The 19,025-nt window shown below is 34.1% G+C and overlaps 1 protein-coding gene across 9 annotated transcripts in view; it reads left to right on the top strand.

Annotated features, from left to right (window-relative positions):
- Positions 1-19,025, top strand: part of TSC22D1 (TSC22 domain family member 1) — a 124,301-nt gene that overhangs the window by 28,346 nt on the left and 76,930 nt on the right. For 2 of the 9 annotated variants that reach the window (XR_011488979.1, XR_002314178.2), the window contains 2 exons: positions 5,191-5,350; positions 6,250-6,378. The exons of 2 other annotated variants lie outside the window; for them this stretch is intronic. Coding sequence is in view for 4 of the 7 variants with exons in the window: in XM_020895226.2 (XP_020750885.1) it covers positions 5,204-5,350; positions 6,250-6,385 (283 nt within the window). In the remaining 3 variants the exon portion in view is untranslated. Of the gene's footprint in view, positions 1-5,190; positions 5,362-6,202; positions 7,939-19,025 lie in introns of those variants that run through there. 5 more of the 9 variants (XM_020895226.2, XM_020895219.2, XR_002314179.2 and 2 more) reach the window with 4 other exon arrangements.

Here is a 19,025-nt window from a genome sequence, read left to right as displayed (position 1 = left end):
ATTTTTGGAAAAGATTCCACTGAAGTGATGTTATGTCCTTATCAGTACATTGTATCAGGAAGTACATGTCCTGTTACTGGTGGTGATAAAAGTTAATTTGGTTAAGGAAGTGTCTGTCTGGTTTCTACACTATTAATTTACTTTTTTCCTGTGTAAATAATAAGTGTCTTGTGGGAGATATTTTAATACTGTGTCAGTATTGTTTCTCATCATATTTCTATTAATTTTAACATAAAATTACTTTCACTAAGGTTTTCTTTTTTTGAAATATAGAAGCCTTTTTCATTTAAAGGAGGCAGTGGTAAATTTAAATGTTTCTGTGTTTAGTTGTCTTGACCCTAAAGTTGCCTTTTTAAATGCAGCTTGATTCTGAATTTGACTTTTTTACAGTTGATATATATTTTTAGGATTGCCTTTTATCTTTCATTCTGTAGTGCATTAACCGCTCTAAAAATGTATTGCGTATTTTCTTTTTTCTTTTTTTTTTACCTTTTTTACTTCCCTATCTTATAGTTAGTAGAACCTGAAGGCACAGTTGGATTAGCTATTGCTTTTCTCTCTTTTAACAAATACTTAATATTTAAACCTAATAGAGTAACTTGAGCCCCAAATTTTGGGATTAGTATCTTTTCCAAAAAGATGAAGAAAAAAATATATTGATAAATCTTGGAATTTGGTTAGATTCTTAAAATAATCTAGTAGGTTTCTTTCACTCTCATTATATTTTCTTCTCTTTTAGGTTATTGCTTTCCATGCTCTATGTTCCTTAATTTCCAGACTTTCTTCCTTATTTTAGTATTTACAAGGTGTATTCTGTTTGATAATATATACAGGGTTGTGGTTTAGCTATAACCTTTTCTTGGAAGCTAAGCAGGGTCGGGCATCCTTAGTGCTTGGATGGGAGATACAGCCTTTTCCTCCAGATACAACACAATATTGTGGCTAACTAATTCTAAGGAAGCTGGGCTTTGTTTGTCTGTTTGCTTTTTTGACAAGATCTCTCACTTTTTTAAATTTAAAAATGAAATTGGATGTTTTTGCAATATCCAGTTTGTTTTCTTACTAATTTTTGGTCTGGAAAAGAACTTAGAAAATTTATAATGGGTCTTGTAATTTAGCTAAAATTTGTGTCACCTCAGGATAACACCTGTGAAGTTTCAGGTGAAACCTGTGAAGTTTTACGTAGAAATTAACCCTAGATGCTGATGGGCACCCCCCCACCCCACCAAAAAAAAAGAGACTCCATGAAACTAATATTTATGATGATTTTTATTTCCTTTAGGATAAGAAAGCTTAACTTTAGACATCAGCTGCTTGACAGAGTTCTCCTTAACTTCTTGTTTTTTGACCAGTGGGCTTCATTCATTTGTAAAACCTTTACTGAATTTATTTAACTCAAGTGTGTATAGGGGCTGGAGTTGCAAAGACTCACTGCTTCTCTTAAGGATGTTCTTTCATTTTCTTCTTAATGCCAGTTGGGCCTGATCTGGATATTTGAAGGGATTTGTGGGAAATTCTTATTCTTTGCAGAAGTGCCTTAGAACTAGTAAGAATTAATGATAAAAGATAAGAAGAAGATATTTCTGTGTCATGTTCCCAGTTTAGAGTGAAAGTGAAGTTTCTCAATTGTGTCCGACTCTTTGCAACCCCATGGACTGTAGCCTACCAGGCTACTCTGTCCATGGAATTTTCCAGGCAAGAGTACTGCAGCGGGTTGCCATTTCCTTCTCCACGGGATCTTCCCAACCCAGGAATTGAACCTGGGTCTCCTGCATTGTAGGTAGACGCTTTATTGTCTGAGCCACCATGTGACTCTTAAGATGTTTTATTTTATGAATTGTCTGTAAATTTCTAATTTAGACTTCAAATTAGTCTTCGTAACACAAGAGAATAGAAATCATAGTCTTGGTAGAAATGTGTTACCTTCCATTTCATTGCTTAAAAATGATTGGTGAATCTTTCTCTTTTCGTTGATATTAGAAATGCTTAGACCTAATAAATGTTATATGCTTACTTAGTAATTTAGTGTTGAGAACAAATATTGCAAATAGTTTGTACATTTCAGGAGAGTTTCTTAAGAGTGGTATTTATATATAAAATACTTAGATTGTTTCTGATTTAAATGTAACTTAATATTCAGTAAGAATCTTTAAACTTTAATAATGGAAAAAACTAAAGTGATAGATGAATAGACCTTCTGCCACCTTGTTTGAGTTCTTCTGTTGCATTTCAGCGTTGCTGGTTTTTTTAGCTTTGGTTTGTAATTTCTTCTTTACTGGTTGAACTGTAAATCCTGAAGCGGAGTAATTTCTTTTTTCCCTCTTGAAACATCACATCGAAGAATGCTGTCTATTAAAACAGAATTAGGTTAGGTCCTACTGTGTCTTTCTTGTGAGCCTCAATCAGTAGTAGTCTTGCAAAGGCTATTTCTTGTTTGAATAATGTTCTCATTTTGAAAGTGCCTTTACGTTTTTCTGTGTAAGTGATTATCAATCCATAGTCTTCATAAATTAACTCCTGAAGCAAGAGAGATACAGTTCTCCTCAGTGATTCAAATAATTCCTATTTAAGGAAATCTGTTTAGTTCATTTTTGAGTATGAATATGTTGAATCCACAAGTTTTGGCATACTTAAGGCAAAATAGAGAAGTGATATCTTGAGAGTAATCTGACTTGGGAGAATTTCATAAGTGGGTCTATTTCTCCAGCCAGCTCTTATTTTACTTACCCTATAACTTAACCTAAGGACATTGGGTTTTTTTATACTAAGTTTGTTGCCTTTTTAATTTATATATTCTGTGGGGCCTGGTAAATCAAGGATTTGGAGCTCCTACTTAAGGAGAAAGTGTAAATTTAGACCATTATTAATCTGACCAAGATAATGATTTCTTGGGAGTTGTTTCTCCTTTTCAAAGTGAAGTGGGCTTCTAAATTTAAATTACTGAGTAATTGAGTAATTTTTTTCCATAATGGAATGCTCCCTTTTTGCCTGTATTTTCAATCAGATATGTCACTATACTACTGATTAGTATTTATAAAATGAGGAAAAACTAGGAAATTTGGAAAGTCATATCTTTATAGTTTCTGAATATATTTTAAACTGTATCTTAGTTAAGTTTTACTTAGCTCTCATTTATTTGGGAGTCTTTAAATTTTCATGATTTATATTGAAATATTATTAGGTATGAAAAAGAATGTCAAGAAAATTGATTAGAAAAGGGTAGAGGTTGATTGTTTAATAATTTTAAAAGTGCTTTTGTCATACCTGTTTCCACAGTATAGGTCCACTGAAAACAAATGAGATAGCTCTGATGTATCAGTTTTAAGCCTTTCTCATCTGTTAAAGAGCCACTCCTTAAGAACTCCAGCTGTGGAATACTTTGCTAATCTATTTGTGACTTTTGACCCTTGAGAATACCTATTTAGATTTTGTTTTCTTGAGAGATTGAATATTCAGATCTTTTCTTTTTGTGCTCTTTTCCTCTTGTTATCCCTCACGTTCCTCCTAATGTGATTTTACTGTAAAGTAATGTTTAAAGACCCTGGGATTTTAAATCTACTGGAAATTTGAAATGAAAAAATAGCTGCCACATACACTCATAAAATACTGTTGTAGTTATTAATTTGATATCTCTTGTTAGATGACAGTTTCACCCCCTTGACTTCCTTTTACTTCTTTTTTCATTTCTTTAAAATTTGGAAATTATAGATTTGATGGTTAAATTTATAGGTTTTCTAAGTCTGAACCATTTTCATTTCTCACTTGTAGAGAATTGAATATATTCCTAAGGTACCAAAGGGTTATATTACCTTATTCCTTCATCTTCAGGCTTAAAAATTTTTTTCTTACTCTAATTGTTGTTAGGTAATGGAATAACCATTCCTTTTCAGCTGTTGGCATTTTTCCAAACTGGCTGGCAGAGCCAGGAGAAAGTGAAGGCATTAAAACTAACTTTGGTTGGTTGCTACCTTCTTAGTGCTGAACCTATAACCTTTGTGGGTTGATTGATAGAGAACAAGAGAGTGCAGTCCTCGTTCCACTAACAGGTAAGGAACCCTTGTGATAACCAGTTGGGGTGAGAGAGAGAAATTATTTGATAGCCTTTTTTCTTAATTTATCCCCAAATATAACATGTCCCTGAAGTCGGACAGTGACTGCCCATGTTCCATACAGCAGGAGCATACAGCACCTTTCTATTTAGAATAAGATCTGAAATTTAATAGGGTTGTATCATTCTGTACCACAAAATATAGTTGATCTGTTTTCCACTGTTAAAATTTATCCTGCAGTCCCTCTAACTTTAAATATTATATATATCTGCCTATCTTATTCTCCTTTCAGCTTTTCCTTGATCAGATACTATGTGCTTTGAACTTCCTCTCTTGTTCACCTTATTTCTATAATAAAGTGAACTATTTTCCAGTATCTTTACCATCATCTATTATTTGGGTATATCTTTACCGCTTTAATTTCTGCATTGAAGCCATTAATGATTATTTCCTGGTCCTTCTTGACCCCAAACCAAATGATCATGTTTGAAAAGGATTTTTAGTCCGTATTGCCTATGTCCACTATTCTGCCCTCCCACTTATAAAGATGAGTGCTTGAAGAATAAATCTTTTTCAGTGACAGTAGGCATAGCTTGATAAAATTCAGGTTTATTGTTATACTGCTATAATAAGGGACTGTAGTCTGATTAATTCTTTAAATTACTGAAGAATTAAAAAACTGAGAACAAATTCCGCTTCTTAAGGTTTAGTGGTATTCCTGTTAACATGCTTGATTATTCTATTTCTGCTTTTCAATCCATCGTCTTCTCTTTGACAGCAGAATTAATTGGGACTCCTCCTTTAATATATCTGAGGTCAAGTGCCTTTGCCTGTCCCTTTAAGACACTTATGATCTTGTTTACCAGTCCTAATTTATCATTTTTATATTTGGTCTTCCACTTGAAGTTGAGTGGTTTGTCAAACACTATGTTATGACTTAGACTGAACTAGTTCCCTTCTTAATAGTTACTGAGTAATTAATCATTCGTGGTGAAAGACTTCTAAAATTCAAATTAAGAAGGCACTGAAGAATGTGTGCGCAGAGGTGGCTCCTTTTTGTCCCGAGGATAAGTCATTACAAGCTCAAATGATCAGAGAATGTAATTTCTTAATAAGAGTTTTTTCTTAAATCTATATTCAGCTCTCTATTTCAGTGCTTCTCTCCTACCAGAGGTGCAAGGAGTGATCCTAGAACCACAGATACAGCCAAGACCACGGAGAGCTTTTGACGTCAGGGGTCCACTTTCTCCACTGAACCTTTGGAGGCAGAATATCCAGCTTCTGGAGAGAGTTGGGAAAGGGTAATAAACAAGTGGGTGCTTTCCATTATTTACTTGGGTTTATTTATAGACTGGAGTGTCCTTCCATTGCCCATGTAATTCTGTTGTTTACTCCTTGGGTTCATAGAAGAACCAAGTGGGGCTGCAATCTGTTTGTTTTTCTAAGAATGCTAACTAGTGCCCTTTCAGAAAAGAGACTTAAGATGTAGTTAATTTTCTCTCCAGATAATTAAAGCAGTGGCTGATTTGGGGGCACTGATTTGGTGAATGCCTGTGTAGTCCACAGGAATTTTTAAAAGGAAATATTTTCCCATTTTAACCTTTACTGGTATTAGTGTACTTCTCAGTGCTCTTTTATATTCCAGTATTTAAGAAGTTTCTGTATTTTGTCTTTGGGCAAACTGGACATCTGAATTTTCCTAATTTACACCATCTGATGTCCAGGTGTTATCCTGCCCTATTAGTGACAACTTTTTGGTCTATTCTCCTATGTTGAACTTTAGGACTTCATATCAGGTAGATCTTTAACAAGATGCAATGATAGTACCATTATGGTTTTACTGTCAAATCTAGCCTTCATTCTTTAATACGATACATACGAATGAATGTTTCAGGAGATACTATCCCTGAAAGCTTTGTTAAATATACTCACAAGTAGTTTTCCAGTCCCTAGGAATAATGTTATTTGTGGCAAAAGAACCTTGTCCTAGATTTTCCCCATGGCATTAATACAGTTTTCTGTTAGTATCTTTGATGCCAAGGGTAGGATTTGATTTCAGGAAGTTCTTATCATCTACAGTGGGTAGAACATGAACTTTGGTGCCTTTGGCAAGTTTTCATTTTTTCCTTGGTGGATTCCTTCTGTAACTCCAGGTATCTTGATAATGGGAGACCGGTTTATTTGTTCTCTAATTGCCCAGATTTCTTTCAACTGGTAAACATCCTCCTTCAGCCAAAGGAACTCCTCTAGCAGAGCCTTCATGGATGATATCTGTCACACATGCAGCAACTGCAGTTTGGAAGGCAGTGGTGAACGGAGCCACGCACTATATCTAGAAGACACAAGGATGAGAGAGCCACCTGACCTTGCCATTGACAAACTTTAAGAATTCTCTCTGGTGTACTCTTGATCTGGAAATGGAAAGGCTCAGATAATGACGTAATTTTCTCAGATTGGAACTTTACATGACCATGAAACTATTCCTTTCTATTCAGAAGACTGAACTAGAGGAAGCATGAGAAACTCCTTTCCTTAAAAAAGCAGCTCTCTATCTGTTTCACTTAAAAGATTTGTGGGATTGAAAATCACCTTAATGAAGCAGGCAGACTTTCTGGTAGTCTCGGAGACCCAGAAAACTTAATGAAACTTGTTTTATGTTGCCCAACACTGAAAAGAACTAGGAAGTAAAGGGTGAAAATCTTAATTATTCCTAAATTACTTTTAATATTAGGATGTACTTTTTCAGTTTATCTTTTTCTAGTCTTGAGCCTTATTCTTGTCGAATCAGCAGATTCCAGTATAGAAGTAGAGGCACCTTCTAAGTTAAGTCTTTTAAAGTAAATACCTGTTAAACCAGAGGTATTGTTCTGCATTTGCAGGCATTCTAAAGTTGAATGATCCTGAAACAAAGAGTTATTTTATAGAGCAAAGGCAAGTAGTAGTAGTAGAATAAGCCTCTGTGTGTGAATTAAGTGTTGCAAGAAAGTTATCCAAACTATGGATTTGATAAATTGATGGAAGTAGCTCTCAAAATGTTTTATTTCTCTTTTTAGTATCTATTAAACTAGTCAGTTGAAAGCTACTAATAGAAGTTTTTTAAAGTTATGTGATGCTGCCAGTTTGTCTTATTTGGTTTAAATTTTAAGAATAGAAATTCTAGAGATAATGCTGTGGAAGCATCTAAATGTTTTAGGAATCTTAAGAGGTTTTAGAAACCACACTTGCTAGGTTATAACCTGGCCTTTAGTCTTTGTTGGCTATGTGTGGGACCCGTTTTCCCCTCAATTATACATAAACTTTTGTATGTATGGTACTTAAAAGTAAGTTTAGAAGATCAATTTGAGCTAAAATTTCCTGGGAGAGCTCTGAATTCCCATAAACAATCACAACTTTTTACTCTTGATTTGCTTTTGTTAAAAGTTAATAAGATAGTTTTTACAAACACATATAAATTAAAAAACAACTACTCAACATTTTAGAAGGAACTCAGGGAACTGAAGGCCAGTTTATGGCCTTTTGTTTCAGTTTTGAAGAGGAATGATTTAGTCTCTTAATCCCATTCATCTCATGCTTTGATTAAATTTTAGCTTTGTTCCTTAAAGTGTGCAAAAGAAATGTAAGTGCATTTCTATTCATCTCATGCCACTGAAAGCTATTTAAAAGTGAAACATGTATATTAATGTGAACTGATTTGTTTAAACTTTTATTTTGATTTTCTTTCAAATTTTTAAATATTTCATGTCACAATATGCAATCCTATATTTTTCAGTGTTTATTTTATGAATATTAATATAAGCTAATTTTTTTTCTAGAATGACTAATTGTGTAACATTTGTATTATGTGATCATTTGAAAAACTAATAAATATTTTCTCCATGAAAAAAATGCACTTACTGATAAATGGCTAATTTTTCTTTCAGGAGTAGAAAATGGAAACTATAACAGTATTTTTAAATGTATTTTAATTTTATGTGTCTTCCTCTTAAGTATTTCTGAATATATATTCTATCCTTGTATGTGTTAAACTTTTTTGAGAAAAAAATTATTTAAATTGTTGAATTAAAATGACTTTTCATTGGGTCACACAGTGCCAAATTAAGGAAATAGGTGATCTATTTAGTCTTGTTTTTGCACTTCACTGATTAACTTCACCTTAGCTTTGTTTCCAGAATTGGGTTTTTTTAGATGCCATTTTCGTATGTCAATTTTGCAAACCATTAAAACTCTTGAGTTAGTATTGAAAATATCAGGAGTAATATGCTCAAGTCTTTTTTATAAAGTGAGATCTTGATAAACATAGACCCTTACCTAATTGCATACAGAAGACATTTCTTCTAGTCAGAAAAAGAATATTTAAGAATAGTGACTTATTGGAGAACTGTTCAATTAGTGGGTGCTGTTAATAGGAGAAAGTATTTTACATTTTGATGTTCTGCTTGAACAAGTAATTGTAGAAAGGGAAATCTTAACTTACAGAGTCTCTTTCTTTTAACCTTACCAAGAGAACATGGGAAAGGATAAAATTTGGTTTTCATGATTCTTGTCTTTATATCTACATAAACAATTAGAGCCATTAGAACAATTTACCTTTTTATGCAGTCTGCTAGAAACAAGAGGAGATTTCTCTTTTGATTTGATGAAAATTTGTAAGAAGCAGATTGCTGAAATTAAAAATATGGTGGGGTCTTAGGTGACAAATAAGTTTAGTTAATGACAACTTGTGGATTAAAATGATCTAATTTGGCTCTCTAAAGAAATTATACTCTGAAAAAAAGAATTATAAAAGGAAATTATGATTTAGAATAGCTACTGTATTTAAAGTGTGGGAGAAGAGCTAAAGTTCTTGGCTTTTATTAGTCTAGTAAGTTTGGAAAAGATGAGTAAAAATACTGTGGATAAAATTTTGTTCTTAGAATTAAAGCTATTAAAAGATTCACAGACAAAATGTATTTCTATGAAAGATGGGAGGCTATGTTTCCTTGAGTACAAAAGAATTTAGAAGCCTTAACTATATGTATTTAAAAGATGTAGGGCAGGGAGTGTTAAATAAAAGCATTGCACTGGAAATTTCAAACATATTGTAAAAAGAGTGGTGAAATGAGAGTTTTAAAAATAATTTTCATTACATGAACTCTTCCCTACACTATCAGTAGCCTCAAAAACAGTTACGTATATTGAACATGGCTTTATGTTTGAGGTATAAGAACTAAGCTTATTGTTTCACTATGATTCGTAGGACTAACTCTAGAATAAAATAGTTTTTTTTTAATTTGAGTAAAGAAAGTTTTTTTAATAACTTCTGTTTTAAAGAAGATAAATGTCAATCAGAAGTGTGACTACAAGCACTGACATATATATATGATAAATCCATAAATCTTACTTGATTTTGCGGAATTGAAACACTTGAGCAAAATGTCAGTGCCTAGATGTCCTAAGCAATTTCTTGATTTTTTAAAATTCAGATATTTTTATTTCCCATTTTTAAAAGTTCACATTAACTTAGTCTTGAAATGTGGAAGATTTGTATTTCCAAAATAAGCACGTAAGTGCTCTTTAAAAGTTTTTCCCATTTAAATGTACATCTAAGGTAATCAGATTACTGCAGTAAAAAAGACAAAAACAGAAAAACATGCTAGGGAACTTTGAAGTGTGCATCGGAGTTTTCAGGAATTGTGATCAAAGTGATCTCTACTCAAGAGGTAAGGTATGGCATGTAGATAGAAAATGTTCAGAATATTTTCAGTGTAACATCTGATGATAAAATGACCTACAACAGATATCCTTGGATTTTCAGACAGATGTAGAATTAGGGAAAGAATTTTTCTTTAAATTTGTCCCAGAGAAGAGCAATGGGTAAACCACAAATTTGTTTGGAGTGAACTTAGGAACGTATGTCTATCTACATTGTACTCTCTGTACCTGGCCTACTGTATTCCAGGCATCTCCTACCCTTGCTCTTTTTTTTTTTTTTAACCCTTGTTCTCTTAATGTTTTTGATCCATACTTAATTTAGTATTTCTTATGCACTGAGCACTGTTAAAATACTGTACTGTACATGGAAAGTTGAGTACATATTTTATGAGGTTATTCCCTGGTTGTTGGTTGTGTATGCTTATTTTTATTAAATGAAACCTAAAATATAGAAAACTGTAGCTGTACTGAGTAATTTTAACTTTGGTTTTAGAAGTTAATTTGAGTTTTAAACATTCACTTTCAGTATTGTTGGCTAGTATATACAAAATTGTTCAGACAAGATTTTTATAAGGTTATTCCATAAGGTATATTAAGTGGGTTCAAAGAATCAAATGTTAGCATCATAATCAGTATATCTAGAAACAAAGGAAATTGTAATATTCAGTACAGATGAGCTAGAAATATGATTTAGGATTTTTTTTCTAAAATTACATTGTTACAATTTACCCAGTAGATGACAATATAAAAACTAATAATCTTCCATCCTGTCTTTTTAATTCTTTTTATAAGAATACCAGCTTGTGGACATTTGGCTTTTACTTAAAATACTGTGCTATCTGTTGTGCTTTTTCCTTTATACAGAGCACATGATTGGGTTGCTATGAACTAGTGATAGCACTCATGACTTCAGTGAGATAGCTCATTCCATGTTCAGGATGCTCTGATGGTAAGAAGCTGATCCAGAATATGCTTCCATGTCATTTTTTTATTTGAAGATTACCTTAGGAATTAGCCAAGTTAGAACCTTCATCTTATGTACAAGATTAATGTCTGAGAATATCACGTGTATTTCTAATATCACATAGTTGATTAAAGGTCTATTGTAGGATTTGAGTCTCTTGAAGGCTCCGATATCTATACTTATCCTGTACTTTATTGCTGCCTCATGTTAGTCCTAGTTCTGGGAACATCGAGCAAGTCTGATTTCCTTCAAGTACCATAGCCTTCAGGTGATTTAAGATGACTCTCATACTGCATCAATTTCAAATGCAGTTTGTTTGGTTTTTTTCCCCCACTAAGCATACTTCCATTTCTTCCTCTTAGGTAGCATGGTTTTGAAATCCTTAAGAGTTTTGTAGATCTTTGAACATGCTTCAGTATATTATTTTTCTTAAGGTGTGACACGAGATAGTACAGGTGTGCTCAGCCTCTGTTTGACCTTGTGACACTCACTGCTTTGTTTATCCTTACATATTTATCCAGTCAGGTGCTTAATGTTAATGAGATTCTCTTGGACAAAAGAGTTTGATATTGATATGCAAATTTTGTTTAAAAAAAAAATCAGGGCAGTATCTTCCAGACTAACATGCACAGTTCAATGGAAAAGAAAATGACTCCAAGTCAAGCCAAGACCTTGAGAAAGCAATCAAAGAAGTGTAATCTTCATTTCAGTTATTGCTTGCTTAATTCTGACTCACAGAGCTATAAATTCTGTATTAAATAGTTTTTATTGTTGTTCAGTCGCTAAGTCATGTCTCACTCTTTGTGACTGCATGGACTGAGCACCCCCAGGCTCTGAGCATCCGCCACCTCTCCTCCACTATCTCCCAGAGTTTGCTCAAACTCATGTCCATTGAGTCAGTTATATCTAGCCATCTCATCCTCTCCCCCGCCTTCTCCTTTTGCCCTCAATCTTTCCCAACATCAACATCTTTTCCTTGCTTTTTGCATCAGGTGGTCAAGGTATTGGAGCTTCAGCATCAGTCCTTCCAGTGGATATTCAGGGTTGATTTCCTTTAGGATTGACTAGTTGGATCTCCTTGCCATCCAAGGAGCTCTGAAGAGTCTTCTCCAGCACCACAATTCAAAAGCATTAATTCTTAATGCAAAATGTTATTTTTCAGATTGTCCTTTAGTAATTTAAGGGGAAGCAGGCCCTTTGGAGCTAAATTGTTGACATAGGACTGACATTGAGACAAAAATGAACTTGTGTTCAGTAACATAATTAAAACTGGAAGTGAAAGGCAATGCTTCAGTGGAAAAGTTTGAGATATACCCCAAACGGCTGAAGATGGTGAAGTGCCCTGGAAGCCTGTGTGGCCAAAATTCTAGTGCAAGCAGTTTCCTGTTGCCTCTTGAAATTTCGTGCAAATACTTCAGCAATGTTGTTTTGGTATAACAGTGTTTTAAGCTACCAGTTAAACAACTTCCCCCCTCCCCTCTAAATTTTAAATTGAGCTCCAGGAAGACATGTATTTTAATACCTTTAAGGTATGAGTAGGTTTGTTTAATGGTTGGTTGCATGTACCTTTAGGGTATGTGTTACCTATTTTTGAGAAATACTCAGGGTGTGTTCTACCTTACCTGAGTTAAAAAGAATTTGGGGACAAATGAACAAGAAAGAAAAGAACGATTTACGTGCCTACTTTGTGCAACTTTTGCTAGGTGAATTACATATATTTATGTGATTAAATCCAGTTGAGCTTTTAGGTAATTTTTTATTTTACGCCCAAAGATGCCAAAACTCAGAAATCACAAAATCTGCCCAAGGGCACATAATAAATAAGTAACAAAATTAGCATTTAAAAGAAAAGTTGTCAAAATCTAAAGAATTCTATCATATTGTTGATTGTCAAACATCTTTGCCAAAAAGAATGGATATTCTTAGGAAAATTTCATTTTTAAAAGGGATATTTTACTTAGTATGAATTTTTAAAATGAGAGTAATTTTAGTCTTTACAGAAAAATTCACCAGAAAGTTCAGAATACCTCCCTCCTCCCCATATACAATTTTGCTTATCATAGTTTGCTCTGTTGACATCTTGTATGATATATTTTATAATTCATGAACTGATATCGATACCTTATTATTAAGTGAAATGCACAGTTTAGGGTTCACTCCTGTCATACAGTTCTGCAAGTTTCCTCATATACATAATGTCATGTATCATAGTGTCATACAGAAAAGTTTCACCAACCTATACATGATATTCCTATATTCATCCCTCTCTTCCCTCCCCACCCCTGGCAATCACAGATCTTTTTCTTCTTTCTGTAGTTTTACCTCTAACCACCTCAGACTGGCTTCTTTCGGTTAGCAATGTACAATGTCTCTGTGACTTGTTAATGTACTTCTTTTTATTACTGAATGGTAGTCCATCATATAAATCTCCCACTGTGTGTTTATCCACTCATCTTTGAAGGACATCCTGATTGCCTCCAGTTTTTGGCATTTAAGAGCAAAACTGCTGTAAACATTGGTGTGTAGGTTTTTTGAGGACAGAAGATTTCAACTCATTTGGAAAAACACCCAGCAGTGCAATTGCTGGATCTTACGGTAAGACTGTGCTCAGCATTGTAAGAAGCTGCCCAGCTGTCTTACTTCCACAGTGACTGTACCATTTTGCCTTCCCACCAGCGATGAACCGGAGTTCCTGTTCTGCATCCTTGCCATCGTGTGGTGATGGTTGTGTTTTGGATTGTAGTCCCTCTGATAGGTGTACAGTGACTTCTTACTGTTTTATTTTGCAATTCTCTAATGATACTATTTACCATCTGTATATCCTTTTCTGTAAGGTCTCCTTTCAGATCTTTTGCCCATTTAAAAAGTTTTTTTTTTCCTTTTGTTGAGTTTTAAAAGTCCTTTGTATGTTTCAGATAGCACTACTTTACCAGAGAAGTGTTTTGCAAGCATTTTCTCCTCTTCTGTGACTTGTCTTCATTATCTTATCCTTGTCTCCTAGAGAGCAAAAGTTTTAAACTTTAATCAATTCCACATAAGTTTTTTTTCCCTCTAATGGATTGTGCTTTTGATGTTGCATCTTTTAAAAACTCACTGTTAAACCCATGGTCACCTACATTTTTTTTTGTATGTTACCTTCAGGAAGTTTTAACAGTTTTGATGTAGGCCTGTGATCCATTTTGGATCACAGTTAACTTTTGTGAAAGGTGTAAGGTAAAAGTTCAAGAAAAGACTGTCCTTTTTCCTTTGTGTTTTCTTTGCTCCTTTTTCAAAGATCACTTGACTATATTTGTATGGGTCTGTTTCTGGGCCCTTTATCCCATTTCATTGACCTGTCTTTTCTGCTGATACTACACTGTGTTGAATACTGTAGATTTTTTGGTTCATCTCAAAATTGGTTGTCAGTTTTCTAATTTTCTAGGTCTTTCACTGAAACTGAAACTAGGTCTTTCATATAGATTTTAGAATCAGTTTGTCCACAAAATGACTTAACTAGGGTTTTTATTGGGATTGCATCAGATCTAAAGATTAAGTTGGGAAGACCTGACGTCTAACCATCTACGATCATGTAATTAGTCTCCCATTTATTTAGATCTTTGATTTTTCATCAACATTTTGTAGTTTTTTCCTCACATAGATCCTGTATATATTTTGTTAAATTTATACCTAAATTTTTTTTTTTTTTTTTTGGTGCTGATGCAAATGGTGCATTTTTAACTCCAGTTGCTCATTCCTGATATACAGGAAAACAGTTAACTTTATCTTGCAACCTTTTTATAGTTGCTTACTAGTTACAGGTGCTTTTTCTTTCTTTCTTTAAGGGCTTTCAATATACAGTGTGGCAGCTGCAAACAAAGACAGTTTTATGGTTTCCTTCTTAGTCTTTATACCTTTCATTTCCTTTGCTTATTGCACTGGTTAGGACTTGCAAGTACAAAGTTGAATAAGGATGGTGAGAGGGGACTTCCTTGTCTTATTCATGATATTGGGTGGAAGGCATCTGGTTTCTTACCAATAAGCGTGATGTTAGGTGTAGGTTTTTTGTATATATTTTTCACATTATGGAAGTTCCCCTCTAGTTCTGGTTCCTCAGGTTTTTTGTTTTTGAGTGTTGTTTATTTTTTTAAAATCATGGGTTGATGTTGCCTTTTGTCAAATGCTTTGTCTGCATTTATTGATATGATCATATGATTTTTCTCTAGTGTTTAATTGATTTTTGAATACTAAATCAGCCTTACACATGTGGGTTAAATGGAGCTTGGCCATGGTGTATAATTCTTTTTACATGTTATTGCATTCAGTTTGTTAATATTTTGTCAAGTATTTTTGTATCAAGGTTAATGAAACGCTGGTCTGTAATTTTCCTTTTTTATAATGTCTTTGGTATTCTACTTGCTTCATAGAATGAGGAAGGAATTGTTCTCTTTGTTTCTACTTTCTGAAGGAAATTGTAGAGAATTGGTGTTATTTTATTAAACATTTGGTATAATTCATCAGTGAAACCATCTGGGCTTTGGGCTTTCTGCTTGGGAGGGTTATTAATTGTTAGTTCAGTTTCTTTCAATAGATATAAACCTTTCCAGTTGGTTTCTTGTAAGTTTTGGTAGATTGTATCTTTTAAGTTCATTTAATCTAAGTTAACAATTTTGTGGAGATTAGAGTTCATAATATTCCTTACTACCCTTTTAATGTCCATGGGATCAGTAGTAACGGCTCCTCTTTCATTTGTGTTACTAGTGATTTGTGTCTTCTTCTTTTTACTTGTTAGCCTGGCTAGAAATTTATCAGTTTTATTGATAAAATTACCAAACCTTGGTTTTGTGGATTTTTCCGTTTTATTGTTTTCAGTTTCATTGACTTCTCTAGTTTTTATTTCTCTTCTTCTGCTTGCCTTAGGTTTATATTGCTCTTCTTTCTCAGCACTGTTTTTGCTGTATTCCAGAATTTTGATAAATTATATTTTCACTTTCTTCAGTTTGAAATATTTAAAGATTTCTCTTGAGACTTTTAAAACCAATGTATTATTTAGAAGTGCTGTTTAATCTCCATTTTGGGAATTTTCATCTATCTGTAAATATTTGGTATCTTACTAATTTTTAGTTTAGTTCTATTGTGATCCAAGAGCATACTCATTATGCTTTCTGTTCTTTTAAAATTTTGTGGTGTGTATTTTGGCCTTTAATCTTGGTGAATTCTCCATATGAACTTGAGGTGTATTTTGTTGCTGTTAGATGAAGTAGTCTTTAGATGTCAGTTAGATCCAGCTGATTGATGGTGCTGTTCGGTTCAACTCTTTTTACTGATTTTCAGCCTGCTGAGTGTCACTTACTGGTAGAGCAGCATTGAAGTCTTTCAGTATGTTAGTCTATTCATCAGCTTCTCATTTCAGCTGTCAGTTTTTGACTCACATATATTGATGCTCTTTTGTTAAACAAATACATACTAAGGGTTGTCATGTCTTCATAGAGAATTGACCCGTTCATCGGTGTGTAATGTCCTTTATCCCTGGTAACTTTTCCTTGTTCTGAAGTCTGATTTTCCTGAAATGTATGTAGTTATTCTAGTGTTCTTTTAATTAATGTTATGGTATATCTTTCTTATTCTCTTACTTTAAATCTCCTGTATCTTTATATTTACTGTGAATGTTTCTTACAATATGCAGTTGGGTCTTTTTTTTTTTCCTCCAATTCATTTGGCAGTCTCTGTCTTTTAATTGGTATATTTCAACCATTTACATTTAAAGCAATGTTTTTTTAGTTGGATTTATATCTATCTTGTTTGTAACTTTTCTGTTTATTGCCTTTGTCCTTCTAAAATGTGTTTTGCCTTACACTCTATTTCTGCCTTCTCTGATATAATTCTAGCCTAGGGTCCTAAAATTTACATATGCTTTGCCGGGAGCCTTCTAAATCATTTCACTTCTTTCATTTGATTCATTTAATTCTTTTGAGCATCCGCTTACTAAATTTTATGCATCTCTCAAGTGCTGAAGATAAGATGCTTCTACCCCATACCCGTCTTTTCAAAGGCTTTTCCCCCTTCTCTGGAGCCTGGATCTATCGTGTCTTGTCAAAGACTTTATGGTTTTGGTATTTTCTCTCTGAGCCAGTCTCCCTCTCTACTGGATCATTCCCATTACCATCTAGTTACGCTTTCATATGTCATCTTAAGGAAGCCATCTTGACCTTTTCCCTCACCCTCTAACTTCTACCTCAGTCTCTACTCACTTTTATTACCAAGAATTATCTACTCATATTGTTATAACTTCTCAAATTTTATTTCTTAGTCTATCCCTTTGTGGCCTTTGCATCTAACATCATGTGACTGCTCTTACCAAAGTCTCTGGGGTTCTGTGGCAATAGCAGATCTACTCGATGCTTACTTGTACCTTCTGACCTCTTAGCAGAATTCATCGTAGTTGAACCTATCTTCTGAAATGCCCTTCTCAGTCCTTGAGTTTTTCTTTTAGCCTCTTCTTCCTTTGCACTTAGATGACTTCATCTATTCCCATGACTTAATGCTTTTTCTTTTTTTTAAACTCCCTTAATGGTTATCTCTTGCCCAGTGACCTCGTTAAAGCTCCAGTCTTGATACCCACTTGATTATCAGGTGGATTAAACTACATTAAGAAAAAAAAAGTCCAACCCCAGGCTATTTTTTCTCTGTGTCTTCTTCATTTCAGTAAAGAATGATGTTCATCTCACATCAAAAACAATGGAGTGGTCTCCCTTACCTCCCATATGCAGTCTGTTATTGTTAGTTCAGTTGTTTGGGGATTTTTAAAAAAAACTTTGTTTTTTCTTCTTTTTATAGCAGTTTTACATTTATAGAAAAATTGACCAAAAAATACAGAGCTTCTGTATTAATTTCCCCTCCCTAGTTTCCTTTGCTTGCATTAGTTTGGTATATTTGTTGTAGTTGAACCAGTTTTGATGCATTGAAGTCCAGAGTTTACATAAGGATTTACTCTTTGTGTCAGCAGTGCTATGGATTTTGCTAAATGTGTAATTTCACCTATCCATCATTAGGGTATCTTATCACCACTGCAGTCCCTGGCACCCACTGATATTTTTACTGTCTCTCAAGGTTTGTCTTTCCTAGAAGGTCATATAGTTGGAATCTTGTAGCATTTCCCACTGGTTTCTTTCACTCAGCCATATGCAGTTAAGGCTTGTCCTTACCTTTTTGTGGCTTGATAACATATTTCTTTTTAATACTGTATAGGTCTGCCACAGTTTGTTCTTCACCTTTTGAAGGACATCTTGGTTGCTTCCTGTGTTAGGGACTTACGAGTAAAGAAAGCTACCATAAACACTTGTGTGCAGGTGTTCTGAGGGCATACATTTGCAACACACTTGGAAAAATACCTAGTAGTGCAGCTGCTGGATCTTAAACAGGAAGCCTCTGTTTAGGTTTGTAGGAAACCAACACACTATTCCAGAGTAGCTGTACCATTTTGCATTCCTACCAGCAGTAAGGGAGAATTCCTGTTGTTTTACGTCTTTGTCAAGTAGAAAATAAAATACAGGCCAAAAGCAGAGCCAAAAAATAGTATCCAGTTTTTCACCGAGAAATTATGAAACAGAGTTTACATATAAATATCTCTACTTTTAGTGGAGTTTTCATGTCACAACAGTTGACTGTATTTCCCAAGAATGTAAGAGGTGTTAAATCCTTTAGGATAACCTCCTCTTCATTATAGGTATCCTGACTTATATTGTAGACTAGCGAAAAAGGTCATAGATATGTGGTGGTATCTCATTGTTTTAATTTGCATGTCCCCTAATGGCATGATATTGAGCATCTTTTCACATGCTTATTTTCCATCTTTATATCCTCTTTGGTATTTAGATAAGGCCAGTGTTTTTAGATTGCTCTATTTTTTCCCAATGTGGATGTTTATTTTTTTCTAGCACTAGCTTTTGAGAAGACTGTCCTTTCACCTTTGAATTGCTTTGGTTCCTTTTTCGAAGATCAGATTTCCCTCCTAAATCTGTCTGAAGCCTGTCCAGCTTCTCACTATTTCCATCTACCAACCTCTACTCCAGGCTGTCCCTTGCCTGGACTCTTGCAGTAGCCCTCTCTGGTCACCTTGACTTCTGTGTTCTTCATAGAATAGAATTTATTACATCCATCCGTATCTGTTTCTTGTTGAAGACTCAATTGCTTTTCTTCCATTAAAACTATAAAATCCAAATTCTTTTATCATGGCCTGTGATCTTGCCTCCAGCTTTGCTCTAATTCCTGCTCTCTAGGCAACCTTTGGTTTATTTCATGAAGTCTCTAAATTGCTTATCCTCTACTTTAGGGGGTTCCCAGTG

This window comes from Odocoileus virginianus, chromosome 8 (assembly GCF_023699985.2).
Source record: "Odocoileus virginianus isolate 20LAN1187 ecotype Illinois chromosome 8, Ovbor_1.2, whole genome shotgun sequence".
Classification (NCBI taxonomy): Eukaryota; Metazoa; Chordata; class Mammalia; order Artiodactyla; family Cervidae; genus Odocoileus; species Odocoileus virginianus.
The sequence above is the reverse complement of the archived record's forward strand: the minus strand, read 5'-3'. Positions and strand labels throughout refer to the sequence as shown.